The 20,659-nt window shown below is 43.5% G+C and overlaps 1 protein-coding gene across 2 annotated transcripts in view; it reads right to left on the bottom strand.

Moving 5' to 3' along the window:
- Positions 1–457: 457 nt before the first annotated feature.
- RTN4R (reticulon 4 receptor) overlaps positions 458–20,659 on the bottom strand; it is a 41,385-nt gene continuing 21,183 nt past the window's right edge. For both annotated transcript variants that reach the window (XM_033956756.1, XM_033956757.1), the window contains exons 4-5: positions 19,657–19,747; positions 458–2,171 (exon numbers count right to left, since the gene is read on the bottom strand). In XM_033956756.1, the coding sequence (XP_033812647.1) occupies positions 742–2,171; positions 19,657–19,669 (1,443 nt within the window). In that variant the 5' untranslated portion in view covers positions 19,670–19,747 and the 3' untranslated portion in view covers positions 458–741. The remainder of the gene's footprint in view (positions 2,172–19,656; positions 19,748–20,659) is intronic.

The following is a 20,659-nucleotide window of genomic DNA, read 5'->3' as shown; positions in this document are numbered from 1 at the left end:
TTAATAAACTGCAGTAGCAAGTCCTGGTGCAGTAAATGTGATGCAACCCATAGGAATTGAATGGACTGCGTCACGGGAATCGCTACCATGGCTTTGTAAAAGGAGCCTTATGTGCGCCCTCCTACAAAGTGATCCTCTCAGAGGCAATAATGAGGCAACATGAGGCCCTCCCCCTGACCCCAACACCCCTCCCCCAACATATAGAATCGGGTCAAAATACATCGTTTAGAATCATAGGATTTTTTCTCTTCCTTTTTATAGAGATAAGAACTAAAACATAAGACTAGCCATACTGGGTTAGACCAATGGTCCACCAAGCCCAGTAGCCCATTCTCTTGGTAGCCAATCCAGGTCACTAGTACCTGGCCAAAACCCAAGGAGTAGCAATATTCCATGCTACTGATCCAGGGCAAGCAGTGGCTTCCCCCATGTTTTTTCTCAATAACAGACTATGGACCTTTCCTCCAGGAACTTGTCCAAACCTTTCATATGTTTCTTCTATAAAGCTATTTTCCTTTTCAGTTTTTTATTGTAATAAAACACTTCTGAAGTTTTGTATATTTAAATTACAATAATTGAATTTCACTGCAGAAGAGCACAATTCCTCAAGGTGAGTTCTTAAAAAGATTGTAAATTTGCAATATTTTGTGAGAAAGATTTCTCTTAGACAGTTTAGTTCTTGTTTACATCTTATAAAAGATGCCACGAGCTAACTCCTAAACTGTTAGCCCAGGAAATACTTTAACAGATAAACCCAAACCAAACCAAAAATAGGCCAAAATAATGTACTTTTAATGGTACTGATGAACTGGTGCCTTGATTGTTGAAGTGACACTGGAATTTAGACTTGGCCTTTTTCAAGCAACCCTGCTTTCTTCTGCTTGGAAAAGTAGAAGATTCATTCAACTCCGTCCATTCAGGTTGGAGTGTGCTCATTGAATGCTCAGCATTCCTGGAGAAGGTACCAAAGGGAGAATCATTGATCTGCTTATGCGTTCCATTTTTTATAGGACTGTGGTTTTCAAGGGACTTTATTTTCGACATACTTTCTTTTTCCTTAAGAGGGTTATTGGGTGACAGCCTGCTGCTGTGAGAAGCAACTCCTGGCATATGTTTGGATTCATAAATATAGGATTTATCAATATTAACTTGACAGCATTTTTTAAGTTCATCCTTTGATTTTAATGGAGTGTCTGGAGTTGAAAGTTTCCCGGATCTATTCTTGGAGCTGAAATGTCTTGTTTTCATCTGATTAAAAGCATCCAAACACCCTTCAAACTCAGTTTTTTGAAGCGCTTTTAGGTCTTTTCCTAGCAAGTGAGCAGGTGAAAGACATTTCACTTCTGAGGATGATCCTTTAAACTGCTTAAACCAATTCCAGAGTGACCAAGCTCTGCAATCACAGATCCATTCATTTCCATTTAAACGCAGATACTGGAGGTTTATCAATGGAGTCAAACAATCTCCCTGAAGCTCCGTTAAGTTGTTATTGAACAAATACAGTGTCATTACTTTTCCAAGGTCATGAAAAGCTTGACTATGAATCTGGTTGACTCTGTTCTGGTGCAGCAAAAGCCTGTCCAAACTGATTAGTCCTCGAAAGACATTTTCAGACAAGCTTTTTATCTTGTTATCATGCAGAAATAAATATGTCAGGTTGGCAAGGTCCAGAAAGGTATCGTCATGTAAACTTTGCAAGTTATTATTTTGAATGTACAGGAATTGTAGGGAAAACAATCCTTGGAAAATGCCCTTGGGAAGCTCAAGGAGACCACATCTATTAATGTGCAGTGTGTGAAGTCGAGTTAGTCCTTGGAAAGTGATGGGATTGATTGATTTCAGGTTGATATTATCACCAATATCTAATTCTTCCAATTTGTGTAATCCATAAAATGCCAGAGACTCAATAAGAGAAATGTTATTTGAATGAATCCGGAGAATAGTCATATTATGACATAAGCTTAGGCTTTTATCTTTTACTTGAATTATTTTGTTATTGTGGAGGAAGATACGTTGACTCTGAATGGGAATCTCTGATGGGATCTCAGTAAGTTTTTGTTGCTGACAATTGACTGTAATCTTGGGTTCACTGGAACATAAACAGGCCATTGGACAAGCCTTCACTTTGAATTGAACGTTCAAGTACATTATCCAAAAGAGCAGTTGGATTCCTACATAATATAAGAAAATGCCACATTAGGTTCATTCATCCATTTCCATATACAAATATTTTTTCAATAATCATTTCATGGTACTGGAGTGATTATTTAAGCAGTAAGTTATGAAATTCAGTATATTTTTTAAAATACATAAAATAAAGCCATAATCTACCTTGTGAGAATATAAGAAAAGCAATAAAAACTAATCAGAGATGTCAGAGGATTCATTTTCAAATGAAAAAAAAAAAATCCCAAAACTGTCTAAAGTGCTAGATGGTCGGGTTTTTTCCCCCTATAAAATGTCCATGTCACAATTTTCGAAACTCATATTTCAAATGGTTTTTTTTCTGTAGTTTACTTAAATCACAAAGGGGTATGTTGAGGGGTGCTTTGGGCAGGATTAGGGTGGGATCTGGGTGGGCCCAGAATTAGGACATTTGGCTAGACCTGTTTCAGTCATGAATAAGACACAAAAAAGTGTCCTAACTGACCAGATGACCACTGGAGGGATCCAAGAATGATCCCTCTTAATCCCCCCTAGTTGCTGACCCTCTCCCACCTACCAAAGATAGTACATACCTGACTCTGAGAGCTGAAAATTATATAGTCTTTCTTATTCGAGAAGCAAGTATGTCTGAGGAGCAGTCTAGTAGTCAGTGAAGTGGACTGCGGAGAAGGAGACCCAGGCCGATATTCCACTCTAACTAGTACACTTATGGGAGAAATTCTGTGCCCCTCCCCAAACCATCAAATACCTACATTCCCTATAAATAGAAGACACCTGCAGGCTTGAGGGCTCTTGTACTGGTGTAAGTTAGGTACAATAGGTTTTTTGTAGTCCTGGTGGGCTTATAATACAAGATAAGGGGAGTAGCGATAGAACTGAAAAATGAACTTGCAGAGCTATTGTTAGTAATTTGTAATTTTTCATTAAAATCTAGCATAGGGTGGCCAAAGTGAGGGGATCTAGGAAATTATAGACCAGTGAGCCTGATGTTGGTGGCGGGCAAAATGGTAGAGAACGCCAACATGGATTTAGTGAAGGGAAATCTTGCCTCACCATTTCTTTGCAGGGGGGGGGGAGGGAATGAACCAGTTGATAAAGGTGAACCGGTTGATATTGTGTATTTGGATTTTCAAAAGGCATTTGACAAAGTACCTCATGAAAGACTTCTGAGGAAATTAGAAAGTCATGGGATAAGAGGTCATGTCCTTTTATGAATTACGAACTGGTTGAAAGACTAGTCAATATTCTCAATGACAAAGGGTAATTAGTGGTGTTCCCAAGGGGTCTGTGCTGGGTCCCCTGCTTTTAAACATATTTATCAATGATCTAGAGATGGGAATAACTAGTGACATAATTAAATTTTCTGATGACACAAATTCATCCAAAGTTGTTAAATCACATAAGGATTGTGAAAAATTGCAAGAGGACCTTGTGAAACTAGGAGACAAAAAGATGAAGGAATGGAAAGCAAAGATGAAAATATTATAATGCCCTTGAATCACTTGTGATACTCAGTCTATGCCTGCTAGCTATGTCCCTCCAGAAGCATACACACAGCAGCCTGAAAATCATTCCTTTTCTGACTTTAAAACACCTTTTATGCAGGCTGTAGATTACATTACATTAGGGATTTCTATTCCGCCATTACCTTGCGGTTCAAGGCGGATTACAATGGCCCTTGTGGTGCTTCTTCTAAAGAAGAATACTTTCCTCTTCAGGGCAGCTCCATTTTGATCCAATTGCCTCAACTGAGCCTGACTGCCGGCAAGGGAGGGAATTGGCCAGGTGTGGGAGACCAGCTCCGCCCCCAACGGCCCTTGCGGCGCTTCTTCTAAAGAAGAAAACTTTCCTCTTCAGGGCAGTTCTACTTTGATCGGGAGCTACCCCAACTGAGCCTGACTGCTGGCAAGGGAGGGAGTTGGCTGGGTGTGGGAGACCAGCTCCGCCACTCCACCCTGGACTCAACCTTGCCCCACAGAAACACAGATCAACCTTAACCTGCCTACTCCAGATCACCTGGACCCTTTTCCAGCCCCAACCACACACACAATCACACTGAAGCCCAATCACTTGCCACCAACAAACCCCAGAGAAAGATCAACTATCTAACCCCCAACCTACAACCTCATTCCCAACAACCCTCTACCTTCTAACTTTCACAATGAAAGCCATACCACAAACACAAACTATACTACTGATCATCTTGCTCCTAACCAACTGGAAGGCTGCAGCAAACATTTCCCCAATACCAATTATTTCAACTACAAATAGAATTCACCACCCAGCCGGGAGAACCATTACAGACAGAAACACAAACTCCCAGACCTGCATACATAAGGTGACCATACGCCCCGTTTTGAACGGGACAGTCCCATTTTCAGATCCCCTGTCCCGTTGTCCCCACACACAGCTTCAGGATGCCAAAATGTCCCGTTTTCAGGGACAGCGTCCTGAAGCTGTGCGCGGGGACAACGATCGCTTCCTGTCCCTCCCCTGCCGCACCAAAAGAAACAAACAAAAGCCTCCCTCCAGGCCCGATTTAAACTTCCCCCCGATCCACCGCTGCTGCTCCTCTGCTTACCTCCCTGCCACTACTCGCACCCAGAAGCCTTCTTCCCGACGTCAATTCTGACGTTGGAGAGGACGTTCCGGGCCAGCCAATCGCTGCCTGGCTGGCCTGGAACGTCCTCTCCAACGTCAGAATTGACGTCGGGAAGAAGGCTTCTGGGCGCGATTAGCGGGAAGTAAGCAGAGGAGCAGCGGCGGTGGACCCGGGGGGGGGAGTTTAAATCGGGCCTAGAGGGAGGCTTTTGTTTTCCGCGGTAGTGGGGGGGGGAAGGGAGGTAGGTAGGCAGGCTTTGGGGGAGGTAGGCAGGCAGGCTGACTTTGGTGGAGACAGGCAGGCTGGCTTTGGGGAAGGCAGACAGACAGGCTCTGGGGGAGGTAGGCAGGCAGGCTGGTTCTGGGGGAGGTAGGCAGGCAGACTGGCTTTGAGGGAGGTAGGCTGGCAGGCTTTTTGGGAGGGAGTGGGACAAAGGCTGGAAGGCAGTGAGGGGACATAGGAAGGAAGCACGGGGGCATTAAGGACATAGGAAGGGGGCGCTAGGGACACTAAGGACATAGGAAGGAGGCATTGGGGGCACTAAGGACATAGGAAGGGGACGCTGGGGACACTAAGGACATAGGAAGGGGGCGCTGGGGACACTAAGGACATAGGAAGCAGGCACTGGGGGCACCAAGGATATAGAAAGGGGCACTAAGGACATAGGAAGGAGGCGCTGGGGACACTAAGGACATTGGAAGGCACTGGGGGCACTAAGGACATAGGAAGGAAGGAGGAAGGGATTAGAAAGGGACAATTGTTGGGCCTGAGTGCAGAAAGAAATGAAAGATAGGATGCACAGTCGGAAGGAAATGCAACCAGAGACTCATGAAATCACCAGACAGCAAAGGTAGGAAAAATGATTTTATTTTCAATTTAGTGATAAAAATGTGTCAGTTTTGAGAATTTATACCTGCTGTCTATATTTTGCACTATATTTGTCTATTTTTCTATAGTTACTGAGGTGATATCGTTGAAATCCCCCAAATATAAATGATATTTAATATTTTCTCTGTGTATAGGGTGCTTTGTGTTTTTTTTATTTTATGGTTTCCATTATGAAATAAGATATTATGTGTACATGAAAATTGAATGGAAGAAATTGGGGGTGGGGCTAGGGCAGGATTGGGGTGGGGATAGAGCGAGATTGGGGGCGGGACTGAATATTAATAGATGTCCCGTTTTAATGAAAAAAATAAATGGTCACGTTATGCATACACTACATCATCACACCAACATGGAGGAGAAGACCAACGAACCCTTCCAGGACTAAACCACACCCTTAACCAAGAGCTCTTGTCTATCCAAAAACAACAAATAGTGCACAAACAGAATACTCCACACTAACATGTGCCTACATAAACATCAGAGCTCTAGGCCCAAAGACAGGATAAAAACCGAAAATCTAGACTTCCTCTTCCTCACTGAAACCTGGCTAACCTCAGACTCGAACTCCAGGATAACAGAAGTTTGCCTGAAGGGATACAAGATAACAGTGGTCTGCAGGGGGAAAAAAAGAGGAGGAGGTCTAGGCATCTTAGTTAGAAACTCCCTAAACTTAAACATACTAGACAAAACGTCCACCCCATACATGGATCTACTAGCCTGCCAACTTTCATGCACCACACTAAAAGGATCCATAACCTGCATGCTCTGCTACATAACACCAGGGAATTGGAACACAGCAAGACCAGAATTTGAAGATTTTATATACCGAAATTCACTAATGGCAACTTACAACCTAATCCTAGGAGATATAAACCTCCATCTTGAAGACCATACCTCTAAGCAAGTAGAAAACCTACTATCCTACCTCGAAGCCTTAACCTACAAGATCTTAGACCCACAAACCACACACGAGAAAGGTCACCAGCTTGACATTGCAGCCTTCATGACCCAACAACCCATTCTACCAGATATTCAAACCTCAAATGGAAAGTGGTCCAGATCCATCTATTCAGACCACTACACATACACCTTCAATATCAAGTGGGCCAAAGGCAGAACCAAACCAAAACCCCAAAGCTTAACCTACAAATTACGTACATATATCGACCCCTTCAAATTTTGGAACAAAACAGATACTACAGTCCAAGAATGTGACCCCAAAGACTTCATCTCACAATGGCACAATATAAGTACAACTACCCTAGATGAGCTGGCCCCAATACTAACAAAAACCAGAATCAGCAGACGATCAGTCAAATGGTTTGACAACGAACTACTCCTACTCAAAAGACAATGCAGACGACTAGAAAGAAAATGGAGAAAAGGTAATCAAGAACACACAAGAGCAGCATGTAGAAAACTAAACAAACAATACAAACTAAAACTAAAAGAAAAAAGAAAGACATACTACACAAACCAAATAGGCATAGAAGCCCAGGACACAAAAAAATTATTCCAATTACTAAAAGAACTCACAGACACCAAACCCTACCTAGCCAAAAATGACAACCCTCCCCTTTCAGCCACCCTTTTAGCTGAATACTTTAAAAACAAAATTACAACTGCCAGGATAAACTTCGCAAGAACCCCAACCCACCTAGAAGAGATCACAATGCCCCCCACAGAAAAAGAATCAGCTGCAGCAGATAGAACCTAGTCCCACTTCTCCATAATACAATGGTCCGACCTCAACAAACTCTATAAAAAATACTGCCACGCAGCTTGCGACCTCAACCAATGCCCTCCATACCTATTAAAAACCTCCAGCCTAAAATTCCGCACTCTCCTCATGCAATGGATACAAACCATGCTCACAGATGGCCTTTTCCCACAAGACCTCTCCGAAAACATCGTCACCCTGATCTTAAAAGACCCAAAAGGAGCAACAGATCAACTATCCAACTACAGACCCATAACCTCAATTCCATTATATGTCAAGCTAACGGAAGGACTCATAGCTAAACTCCTCAACAACTACCTAGAAAGCCACAACTTGATCCACCCTACACAGTCTGGATTCAGAACCATCTTCAGCACGGAAACACTATTAGGCTCCCTTCTGGACACAGCTAGACAACACCTCAGCATAGGCAAAAAAAAATGCTGATTATACAACTAGATCTCACTGTAGCATTTGACCTGGTAGACCACGACATCCTGCTACAAATACTAGATGCAATAGGAATCACAAGCAAAGTACACACATGGTTTCAAGGATTCCTACAATCCAGGACCTACAGAGTAAAGACAAACAATGAAAAATCAGAACCATGGTCCAACCCCTGTGGTATACCCCAAGAATCGCCATTATCCCCAACACTCTTCAATCTCTACATTGCATCCCTCGGCACTTGCCTAGATAAAATAGGCTTGACCTCCTATAGCTATGCAGATGATATCAGCATTCTCCTTCCTTTTGATCAGCCAACACCCACCATGACAGACACACTACACAGAACTCTAGAAACAGTGGCAACATGGATCAAAGACCACAAACTAAAACTGAGCCCAGACAAAACAAAATTCATACTTCTCGACAAAAACAAAACCCCAACCATAACAAACCTAGTAATAAATTCAATCACATACCCTAGGGAACTCCGGTCCTCGAGAGCCGTATTCCAGTCAGGTTTTCAGGATTTCCCCAATGAGATCTATTTGCATGCACTGCTTTCAATGCATATTCACTGGGGAAATCCTGAAAACCCGACTGGAATACGGCTCTCGAGAATCGGAGTTCCCTACCCCTGACATACCCCATTCAACCCACTCTAAAACTTCTGGGAATGGCGATAGACAGATGCTGCACCATGCAACCACAATCAACAAAACAATACAGAAATCATTCGCGGTCATGAGAAACCTAAGGCAAGTTTGAAAATTCTTCGACAGAAAGCAATTCCAGCTCTTGGTCCAGTCCCTAGTCCTAGGTCTCATTGACTATTGCAACATCCTCTATCTTCCCTGCCCCGCAACAATGATAAAACAACTACAAACAGTACAAAACACAGCCCTGAGATTAATATATTCACTAAGAAAACACGACCACATCACTGAAGCATACCTTGACTCACACTGGCTCCCAATTCAAGCAAGAATACTATTTAAATTCTACTGTCTATTATTTAAATCCATAAATGGAGACAGCCCAGCCCACTTGAACAACCGCCTAATCCAAACTACCACAACCAGACACAGGAGAACCCAGACACCATTCACATACCCTTCAATCAGAGACATCAAATGGAAAAAAACTGTACAATGGCCTTCTAGCCACACAGGCAGCAAAACTTGACCACCAACTCTCTAATCTACTAATCATGATCCCCAGACTACAAAACTTTCAGAAAAGAAATAAAAACCTTACTATTCAAGAAATCAATGAAGACTAACTAACACCGCATGAAACATTTCAATCCTCTGAAGCAACCTGCTCTACTCTGTAACACCTCTGGACATGTCCAGAAATTTGCTTTTGTAATCCACCTTGAACCGCAAGGTAATGGCGGAATACAAATTACTAATGTAATATAATGTAATCTTACAAAAAAGATATCTGGTCCTTTTCAAAGATAGTAAGAAATGAGTTTGGCTAGTTCAGTGGTTCCCAATCTTGTCCTGGAGGACTCCCAGGCCAGTCGGGTTTTCAGGATAGCCCTAATGAATATGCATGGCTGCAGATATGCATGCCTGGCACCTCCATTATATGCAGATCTCTCTCATGCATATTCATTAGGGCTATCCTGAAAACCCGACTGGCCCAGTGGTCCTCCAGGACAGGGTTGGGAACCGCTGGGCTAGTTGTTTTGGGTTGGTGGCTTTAGTGAGAGGCGGTATTTGAAATTTGCGGTGTTATTTGGTTTTCAGGGATTTCTTGAAGAGTATGGTCTTTATTTCTTTTCTAAAAGTTTTGTAGTCTAGGGATGCTGTCAGTAGATTGGCGATTTGGTTGTCTACTTTGGCTGCTTGAGTGGCTAGGAGGCCATCATATAGTTTTTTCCGTTTGATCTCCTTAATTGGGGGGTATGAGAATGGAGTGTGAGTTTTCCTATGTCTGGTTGAGGTGTTGTGGATGAGGCGGTTGTTCAGGTAGTTTGGGCTGGTAGATGTACCAGTAGCTACTACCAGAGGGAGCAGGCACACAAAACTGACGTCACTTCTCTGAGCATGTCCTGCTAGAACTTTTCCCTCTACACACCTGGGGAAAGGGACTAACTTAGGGCTAGATTCACTAACCCTCCGATCTGTATCCGATCCATGGGCGATTGGAGGCAGGCCGACCGATTCGCCAACCATCTGCATGCAAATGGGGGTGATCGGAGGCACGCCCCCAATCGACTGCATGGATCGGATTGACAGGAGAAGCAGCATGGGAAGGGAAGCCCAAGATTTTATAGTTCCATCAGATTCCAATAGATGTTCAAGAAGAATCAATCCCTCCCCAGACCAGCATGTAAAGATGGGGTTATCGCTGCCTGGAAGGAACTGCGGGCTCCCCCTAATGGACAACTGATCTGAAACCTGAGGGTCTCCCTCCAACAACACGACCAAGGCCCTCCAACAAAAATGCCAGGAATGAAGAACACTTGAATGCACTTCAGGTGTCAACAGGCGGCCAGGTAACTGGGACAGAGAAAACAGGTGCCACGAATGGAATAGAGCAGCTTTGAAATCTTTCAAAATAGGAAAATATTTCACCACTGTGCACAGGGAACAGGAAAAAGAACCTTCAGGAAGGTAACACTTATCTTCATAGCTATTGATGTGAGCCAGGATCGCGATCCAAAGACGCAACGATCTTACTGCAGTCACATTTCCGGCATTGAAGTGAAGACAAGGAACCAATGTCCAGATCCAACAAGGCAGAGGGTAGGAGTAAAAGGACACTACTCTGACTGGAAAGGGGTCACGAGTGGCGTCCCACAGGGGTCAGTGCTGGGACCGCTGCTGTTCAATATATTTATTAACTAGTATTTTAGCCCGTTACATTAACGGGTGCTAGAATATATGTCTGTGTGTCTTTATTTCTGTCTCTCTCTCCCTCCCGCTGTCTGTCTCTCTCCCTGGCCCCCTTTGTCTGTCTGTCTTTCTGTGTCTCTCCCTGCCCTGTGTCTTTCTTCTTTTCTTTCTATCTATCTGTCTCTCTCCCTGCCTCCTATGCAGCAGCATTTCTCTCCCACCACTTCCCTGTGCAGCAGCCACAGCAGCATTCCTTCCCCCTCCATTTCCCTCCCCTCACACCACTTCCCTGTGCAGCTGCAGCGTTTCCCCTACCCCCCTTTCTCTTCCCGCGGTCTGGCCAGCTCCCTTAGTCCCTTACCGCCCCCCCCCCCCATCTCAAGTTTTGAATATGATTTGCTTACTGTTGAGGCTAAAGGCCACAGGACATCAGAGAGCACCAGTCTGGGTGCTTCTAATCCAATACAGTCCTGCAGAAGTCTGAGCCCATTCGCTAGGGAAGTGTTTTGTTCTGATTGTGATGAACCAAAAGGTTCCACTCAGATGAGAACTTAAGTTGATTTGCCTAATTCTCCCATGAGGCCAATGGCTCCCAAACCTCAGAGCCCAAGCGTGGGAAAGGTCAAGAGCAGTGCGGCATTCCGTTGCCCCAGCCATCGCAGCACTTTGTCACTGAGATCAATGGAAAGCGAGGAGAGAACCGAGATGCCTGCACCTGTGGCTGAAAAATGTCCTGCCTCTGGCCAGGATCCGGCACAGGCTACCCCATACTGTGATGGAAATGGAGGTGGTGGCAACTTACTTGGCTTTATCCTTCAGACGGCAAGAGCCACCGCGGCCGACAGGCTCCGAGCCGCCGTGGCCGACAGGCTCCGTGCCGCCGTGTGCATGCGTACTCCTACCTGCGGGTCCCTACAGCTCACGGAAAACGGGAGCACGCAGGTTTGAGTGCGCTTCCTCGCTTAGGGCTTTATTATATTAGATGACCTGGAAACAGGGAAGAAATGTGAAGTTATAAAATTTGCGGACGACACAAAACTCTCCAGTAGGGTTAGAACTATCGAGGAATGTAAAGAACTACAAAGGGACCTGAACAAGCTGAGTGATAGGGCAAATAAATGGCAGAAGAGCTTCAATGTAGAGAAATGTAAAATCTTGCACATAGGGAAAGGAAGCCCGATGTACAACTACACGATGGGGGGATGGTATTGGGGGAAGGCAATCTAGAAAAGGGCTTGGGGGTCTTGGTGGATAAAACAATGAAGCCGGTGGCACAATGCGCAGTGGCATCCATGAAGGAGAAAAGAATGTTGGGCATTATCAAAAAAGGTATCACTACAAGAACCAAGGAGGTTATCCTGCCGCTGTATCGGGTGATGGTGCGCCCGCATCTGGAGTACTGCATCCAATACTGGTCACCGTATTTTAAGAAGGATATGGCGATACTCGAGAGGGTTCAGAGAAGAGCTACAAAAATGATAAAGGGCATGGAAAACCTTTCATATGCTGAGAGGCTGGAGAGGCTGGGGCTCTTTTCCCTGGAAAAGCGGAGACTTAGGGGGATATGATAGAAACTTACAAGATCATGACGGGTATAGAGAAGGTAGAGAGGGACAGATTCTTCAGACTGGCAGGGGCAACAGTAACAAGAGGACACTCAAATAAATTGAAGGGAGACAGATTCAGAGCAAATGTTAGGAAGTTCTTCACTCAGAGGGTGGTGGACACCTGGAACGCGCTTCCAAGTTGGTGGATGAGCAGAGTACGATTTTGGGTTTCAAAATGGGATTGGACAAGTTCCTGAAGGAAAGAGGGATTGAGGGGTATGGTTAGAGGGATACTATACAAGGCCAAATGTTTTAAGTAAAAGATCACTAACAGGTCTTTGACCTGGGGGGCCGCTGCGGGAGCGGACTGCTGGGCATGATGAACCTATGGTCTGACTCGGCAGAGGCGATGCTTATGTTCTTATGAATGGCTGCTTGAGGGAATTCCCTGAAGCAGCCATTCGTTGGTGAAACAAGTGCCTTGTTGGATCTGGACATTGGTTCCTTGTCTTCACTTCAATGCCGGAAATGTGACTGCAGTAAGATCGTTGCGTCTTTGGATCGCGATCCTGGCTTACATCAATAGCTGTGAAGATAAGTGTTACCTTCCTGAAGGTTCTTTTTCCTGTTCCCTGTGCACAGTGGTGAAATATTTTCCTATTTGAAAGATTTCATTTAGAGAAATAGTGAAGTTTTTTTGCCTATGATACAGAGTAAGAACGGCTAAGAAACTCATTGGGTTGCCGTCTGCATATAAAATTAGTTGAGGCTTTTTTCTCCACTTTACTTAAATGGTTTTTCAAAGGATAGTTCCACCACTTGGCTTATAACATTTTTGCAATAATTTTTTTGCTGCAGTAATTTATTTAAACGTCTCTATCATATCTCCTCTCTCCTGCCTTTCCTCCAAAGTATACAGATTGAAATCTTTAAGTCTGTCCCCATAAGCCTTATCATGAAGACCACACAGCATTTTAGTAGCCTTCCTCTCCCTATGTAACCTAGCATCCTTCTGGCTTTCACCGTCACCTTTTCAACCTGTTTGGTCACCTTAAGATCATCACATACAATCACACCCAAGTCCTACTCTTCCATTGTGCACATAAGTTCTTCACCCCTAAACTGTACCATTCCCTCGGGTTTTGCAGCCCAAATTCATGACCTTGCATTTCTTAGCATTAAATTTTAGCTGCCAAATTTCAGACCATTCTTCAAGCTTCGCCAGGTCTTTCTTCTTGTTATTCACACCATCCAGCATGTCTACTCTAGGGCAGATTTTGGTATCATCCGCAAAGAGGCAAATCTTATCCAACAACCCTTCAGCAATATCAAGTTTAAATGGGCAGACTAGATGGGCCATTTGGCCTTTATCTGTCGTCATGTTTCTATGAGTTATTTGAAGACCACCCTGGCCTCCCCTTCCTGCTTGTAGAAGTAACTCATCCTATTGCTTCCACTTATGCAATTGCCTAATGCTTCTGTCTTAGGTGCCCACCTAGTCCCGTGCAACATCCTTTATGTTGCTTGCACCCCACCCACGCTCATATCTCCACTCCCTTTACCCTCTAGCACATAGCACCCCACCCTCTGCACTGCAACCTGTTACCCCATCTCATTCCACTGTACTCCTCCATTTCCTCATCTGTCCTCAGAAATTATGCCGTTATCGCTTTCCCACCACTGCCCACCACAAGCTCTGGCAACAGCTGGTACCAAGAAAACCAAAGCCCAATGCACACTGCCATCTTTCAAATACTGCTACAGCTTCCATTTATGGTGCTGGCAGAGCCCGCTGACCATGTAACCTGCCAGGAGGCAGCTGCCGCCATGGAAAACACTGCAAGGCCCAGGAGGAACCAACCCTGGTACCATGAAAGGTATAGAGCACCAGTCATAACCTCTCCTACTACTCCATTCCTCCCACAACAAAACACCCCAGAAAGCAGCCCTTCTCCACTCCGAAAGCAGCACAACACCCAAGAGAGATCTATTACTTTCCTTACTCATAGAAACATAGAAGATGATGGCAGAAAAGGGCTACAGCCCATCAAGTCTGCCCACTCTGCTTACCCACCCCCTGTCTATGCCCTAATGACACAATTTCCTTATCTTAACCCTCATAGGGATCCCACATGGGTATCCCATTTATTCTTAAAGTCTGGCACGCTGTCTGCCTCGATCACCTGCGCTGGAAGCTTGTTCCAATGATCAACCACTCTCTCTGTGAAAAAATACTTTCTGGTGTCGCCATGAAATTTTACGCCCCTGAGTTTGAGTGGGTGCCCTCTTGTGGCCGAGGGTCCCTTGAGAAAGAAAATATCATCTTCCACTTTGACACATCACGTGAGGTACTTAAATGTTTCGATCATATCTCCCCTCTCTCTACGTTCCTCGAGAGTGTAGAGCTGCAATTTGTTCAGTCTCTCTTCGTACGAGAGACCCTTGAGTCCCGAGATCATCCTGGTGGCCGTCTGCTGAACTGATTCAATTCTGCACACATCTTTACTGTAATGTGGCCTCCAGAATTGCACACAGTACTCCAGATGAGGTCTCACCATGGCCCTGTACAACGGCATTATGACTTCAGGTTTTTGGCTGACGAAACTTCTATTGATACAACCCAATATCTGCCTTGCCTTAGATGAAGCCTTCTCCACTTGATTGGCAGTTTTCAGTCTGCACTGATGATTACTCCTAAATCTCGTTCTGCTGAAGTCCTAGTTAAAGTTTCTCCGTTCAAGAAGTACGTCCTGCATGGATTTCCGCTTCCGAGGTGCATGACCTTACATTTCTTAGCATTGAAGCCTAGCTGCCATGTTGAGGACCAACTTTCCAATGTAAGCAGGTCCTGCGCCATATAATTCTGTAAACTGCATTCACTTACTATATTACATAGTTTGGCGTCATCGGCGAATAGTGTTATTTTACCTTGAAGCCCTTGAGTCAGATCCCCTACGAATATGGTCTGCTGAAATTACTTGAGACTGGTACCATGTTTCTGGCCTATGTGGGACCATTCTTCTGTTGTTCCCCCTCCTCTGACAATACTTCTGGTTTCTGGAGGTAGGGCAGTGGCAGCAGAAAGGCCCCACCTTGGCTGGAAGCAGCATATCTTTAATGCTTCTGCTTTTGCAAGTTCAGCAGGACCCCCACGGGAGCCAGGAAAGTGAAACATACTGGGCCAGGATCAGAGGCAAGAAAAGGAAAAAGCAGCAATGCGTAAGAGTAGTAAAGTTATGAGTGTGAGCTGGAGAAGGGTCCCAGATGCGTGTGACTTGGCATGATTTCACTATTATTCTAATTTATGGTTTTCCTACTTCACTATCAGATGCATGTGTGAATATATACAGTATATAAGGATACTTCAATTTCACCATCCATTCACATGAAACAATTTTTGGATCTCTTTTATTGATTTTATGCTTGCTATAATATATTTGTTTACTTTTTTTGTTTGTTTATAGCATGTAGATCTGATGCAGTCCATGTTTAGGTGACACATGGCCCATGTCAGGTATTTTTAAGGACTGTTTTAGTTGTATTTCTGTAATAAAGGATTTGTTCACATTATTGTTTGGGATCTGCTCTTCATGTCTCCATTGCTGTGGATTTATGAAGCCTCTCCTTTGTTCTTTTAGTAGTCCTTGTAGACATTGTGGAAAAAACCCACTATGATAAATGTTATTGAGATAGACATGGGGGAAGCCACTGCTTGCCCTGGAATCAGTAGCGTGCAATGTTACTATTTTGAGATTCTATTTGGAATCTTGTTATTGTTTGAGATTCTGCCTGGAATCTTACTACTCTTTCAGGTTCCGGAATCTTTCTACTACAGTATTTGGGTTTCTGGATTGGTCACTGTCGAAACAGGATACTGGATAGATGGTAAAACCAAAGACACTGTGGAGAAAATGATCAAGATGTTGGCTTTATTAAAAGTTCAATCCAATAATCCACAAAAAGAAATATCTCGGACCCAAATCGTTGGAGGACTATGGACCCAACATGGTCCGTTTTTTGACATAAACGTCTTCCTCAGGGGTCCCTAAAAGATCCTGGCACAGAAACTCGTGGATCAGAGGCTAAAAGCGACCCTTGGCAAAACTGTGCGGTTGAGTTTTGCCAAGACTCGCTTTTAGCCTCTGATCCATGAGTTTCTGTGCCAGGACCTTTTAGGGACTCCTGAGGAAGACAGTTTTGTCACAACACGGACCGTGTTGGGTCTATAGTCCCCAACGATTTGGGTCCTAGATATTTCTTTTCATGGATTATTAAATTGAACTTTTAATAAAGCTTGCATCTTGATCATCTTCTCCACAGTGTCTTTGGTTTTATCAGATTTTTTTTCTGTGGAGTATTTAGGGTCAACCTTTTGGTTGTGCTACTGGATAGATGGACCATTGGTCTGATCCAATATGGCTATTATGTTCTTATGGGTCAAAATTTATTCTGCGTGTAAGAAGAAGTCAACATAACTCTTTAAGCAAAGGGGTCACATGATCAAATTTATTAGAAACTGTTATTAGTTTAATAATTGCAATATTTTGAACAAGTTACAACATAGTACAAGTTGCAGAGTAGTACATTAAATACTCCAGGATACTGATGACCAGTGCATGGAGAAAGGTTTGCCATGTAATGAATAGAGTGAATCAACTTAATTTGATCACTGAAGCATTATGTTAGTTTAAGTTCAAGCTTGGGTTCACACCTAAAGTTTTCACTAAGGGTATCTGAGTTCCTGCAATATATATTGGGAGTAAGGTGACTTGTGTACCTTGCCTGGTAAAAAGGAACATAAGAACATAAGAATAGACTTACTGAGTCAGACCAATGGTCCATCAAGCCCAGTAGCCCGTTCTCATGGTGACCAATCCAGGTCACTAGTACCTGGCAAAAACCCAAGGAGTAGCAATATTCCATGCTTCCGATCAGTGTTCCCTCTAAGCTGCGCTGGCGTGCGCTGGCGCACAAAATATTACATCCAGCGCACAAGTTTCACGTCACAGCGCACGGCGGGCAGGGCGGCGAGAGGAGAATCGGGCGAGTTGGCTCATAACTTGCTGGCGCCCGATATTTGTAGCGCACAGCGAAAAAAATTTTGCTCACAACACCCGCCCGCTTAGAGGGAGCACTGCTTCCGATCCAGGGCAAACAGTGGCTTCCCCCAAGTCTTTCTCAATAACAGACTATGGACTTTTCCTCCAGTAACTTGTCCAAACCTTTCTTAAAACCAGCTATGCTATCCGTTCTTACCACAATGTTTTTCCAGAGCTTAACTAGTCTCTGAGTGAAAAAAATTTTCTCCTATTAGTTTTACAAAGTATTTCCCTAAACCTTCGAGTGTCCCCTAGTCTTTGTATTTTTTGATGGAGTGAAAAATTGATCCACTTGTACCCGTTCTACTCCACTCAGGATTTTGCAGACTTCAATCATATCTCCCCTCAGCCGTCTCTTTTCCAAGCTGAAGCGCCCTAACCATTTTAGTCTTTCCTCATACGAGAGGAGTTCCATCCCCTTTATCATCTTGGTTGCTCTTTTTTGAACCATTTCTAGCGCCACTATATCTTTCTTGAGATATGGAGACCATAATTGAACGCAATATTCCAGATGAGGTCGCACCATGGAGTGATACAGGGGCATTATAGCATTCTTAGTCTTGTTAACCATCCCTTTTTAAAAAATTCCAAGCATCATGTTTGCTTTTTTGGCCGCCGCCACACATTGGGTAGAAGATTTCATCGTATTGTATACGATGACACCCAGATCATTTTCTTGGGCACTTATACCCAAGGTGGACCCTAGTATCCGGTAACTGTGATTCAGGTTATTCTTCCCAATGAGCATCACTTTGTATTTGTCCACATTAAATTTCATCTGCCATTTGGACGCCCAGTCTTCCAATTTCCTAAGGTCAGTCTTCAATATTTCACAATCCCCATGTATTTTAACAACTTTGAACAGTTTAGTGTCATCAGTAAATTTAATCACTTTACTCGTCGTTTCAATTTCCAGATAATTAAAAATAAGTGACTTTTCAGGACTGAGTTTCATTTTGTTAGTGTACCATCCAGCTTGAGATGGTTGTAAGTATCTTACTAACTTTGAACAGCTTGAAGATTAGATGTATCCAGGCAAGAAAAAATTTGAATATCATCAGCATAAGCAAATAAGATCAGTTCAAGTGAATGGATAAGAGTTAGTAGAGGTGACATAAAGATATAGGGCCCAATTATTCAGGACACAAGAGTCAGGCCGGCTATCTCCAAAATTGGTAGCAAATTCAACCAGCACTGAATTTCCGGAAAGGGGGGGGGTGCCAACTAAAAACATAGCTGGTTAAGCTAATGTTCATTGGCTGGTTGGCTAAATTATACGACCAAAGATAGACCAGCTATTGCTCCCCTTGAGGTTTTTATTTGATGATGTATTAATTGATAGGCAATATTTGTTACTTTTATATATTACCTGTTACCCGCTTAGTTGATAAACGAGATAGAAAATTTTTAAATAAATAAATAACTATGCAGTCTGTCTGGCCACTCAACTTAACCAGTCAGTCAATAAATATTGCCACTAACCGGCTGCATGGTGCAACATAGTCTATGACCTGGTTAGCCGCTAAGTGGCCATCTTGCACTGAAGATTACTGCTTAGCTAAGTGTTGTTTAAATGGCTAGGAGCCATTCCTGAATAATACCACATGTTAGAATGCACCCTCTGCCAGTGAGGTCAACGTGTCCTATTTGAAAGATATGATTGGAGGAAAAGTCCATAATCTGTTATTGAGAAAGTCATGGGGGAAGCCACTACTTGCCCTGGATCGGTAGAATGGAATGTTGCTACTCCTTGGGGATTCCGCATGGAATGTTGTCACTCTTTGGGGTTCCGGAATCTTGCTATTCTTTGAGATTCTGCATGGAATCCTGATACTCTTTGGGGTTCTGGAATGTTGCTACTCCTTGGGTTTTGGCCAGGTACTAGGGACCTGGATTGGTCACTGTGAGAATGGGCTACTGGGCTTGATGGACCACTGGTCTGACCCAGTAAGGCTATTCTTATGTTCTTAATCCAGGACCTTCTCTGAAATTTTGTAGCTTGGTAAATAAGAGTGAATAATCAACAAGATCAAATGCTACTAATAGTTTTATCTTGATCAATGTTACTTTGAATAAAGATAATAATCCCAATCAATACAGTCTCGATACTGTGATGTCGTCTGAAGCTTGTTTGACATGGGTGTAATTCATGTGTTCCCTCTAAATAGTCTTACATTTCTTGAGAGACAATATTTCCCACAAGTTTGGAAATGAGAGAATTGGCTTTGGGGTGATAGTTTGAATAAATGGATTCACTCTTTTTGGTGCTCTTAATGCAGTGGAAAATAGATGCAGTTTCCCACCTGGAGGGCACATAACCGATGGTTCAACTTACGGTGATCAGGCATTTCAGGATAGTGGAAGGTAATGAGTCGTGTGGAGCAGTAGAGTATTTCGTATTTGTTTTAAAACTGTAGAGGTTAGTGCTGAAAAGAAATACAGAGAGAGTGATGATCAGTTCTCTCTTGGGTATTCATAAAACAGATGAATGGCTAAGGACCCAGTCTATAACTGGACAAACTTAAACCCTCATTTTACAAATATGGTTAGATAGCTGCATTAAATGTGAATATCCCCACACAAGTCTCCACTTATGCACATGCATACAGATGGCACAATTAAAAATTGATATGGCTGCCATACAACCTGTCTACTGAATGGCCATTATGTTGCTGCTTATCATAGAACAATATTTACACAATATATATGTGTGACCAAACCCAAGAGCTATCCCCATAAGAACATAAGAATTGTCATACTGGGACAGATCGAAAGTCCATCACGCCCAGTATCCTGTTTCCAACAGTGGCCAACCTAGCTCCCAAATTCCTAGCAAATCCCAAGTTGTCTTTCCCCAAACCATCTCAATAATGGCCTAAGGATTTCTCATTTAGGAAATTATCCAAACCTTGTTAAAACCCCGCTGAGCTAACTGATTTCACCACATTCTCCAGCAATGAATTCCAGAGTTTAATTGCATGTTGTGTGAAGAAATATTTTTTCAGGTTTGTTTTAAATCTACTACTTAATAGCTTCATTGTATGCCCCCTAGTCCTATTATTTTTGGAAAGAGTGAACACTCCACTCAGTATTTTATAGACCTCACCTTCAAAGAGACCTCACCTTCAAAAAGATATAAAAGGATGGAGTCGGTCCAGAGGAAGGCTACTAAAATGATGTGTGGTCTTCATCATAAGGCATATAGGGACAGACTTAAAGATAAGAACATAAGAATTGCCGCTGCTGGGTCAGACCAGTGGTCCATCGTGACCAGCAATCCGCTCACGCGGCGGCTCTCTGGTCAAAGACCAGCGCCCTAACTGAGACTAGCCCTACCT

Source organism: Geotrypetes seraphini, chromosome 8 (genome assembly GCF_902459505.1).
Source record: "Geotrypetes seraphini chromosome 8, aGeoSer1.1, whole genome shotgun sequence".
NCBI lineage: Eukaryota > Metazoa > Chordata > Amphibia > Gymnophiona > Dermophiidae > Geotrypetes > Geotrypetes seraphini.
The sequence above is the reverse complement of the archived record's forward strand: the minus strand, read 5'-3'. Positions and strand labels throughout refer to the sequence as shown.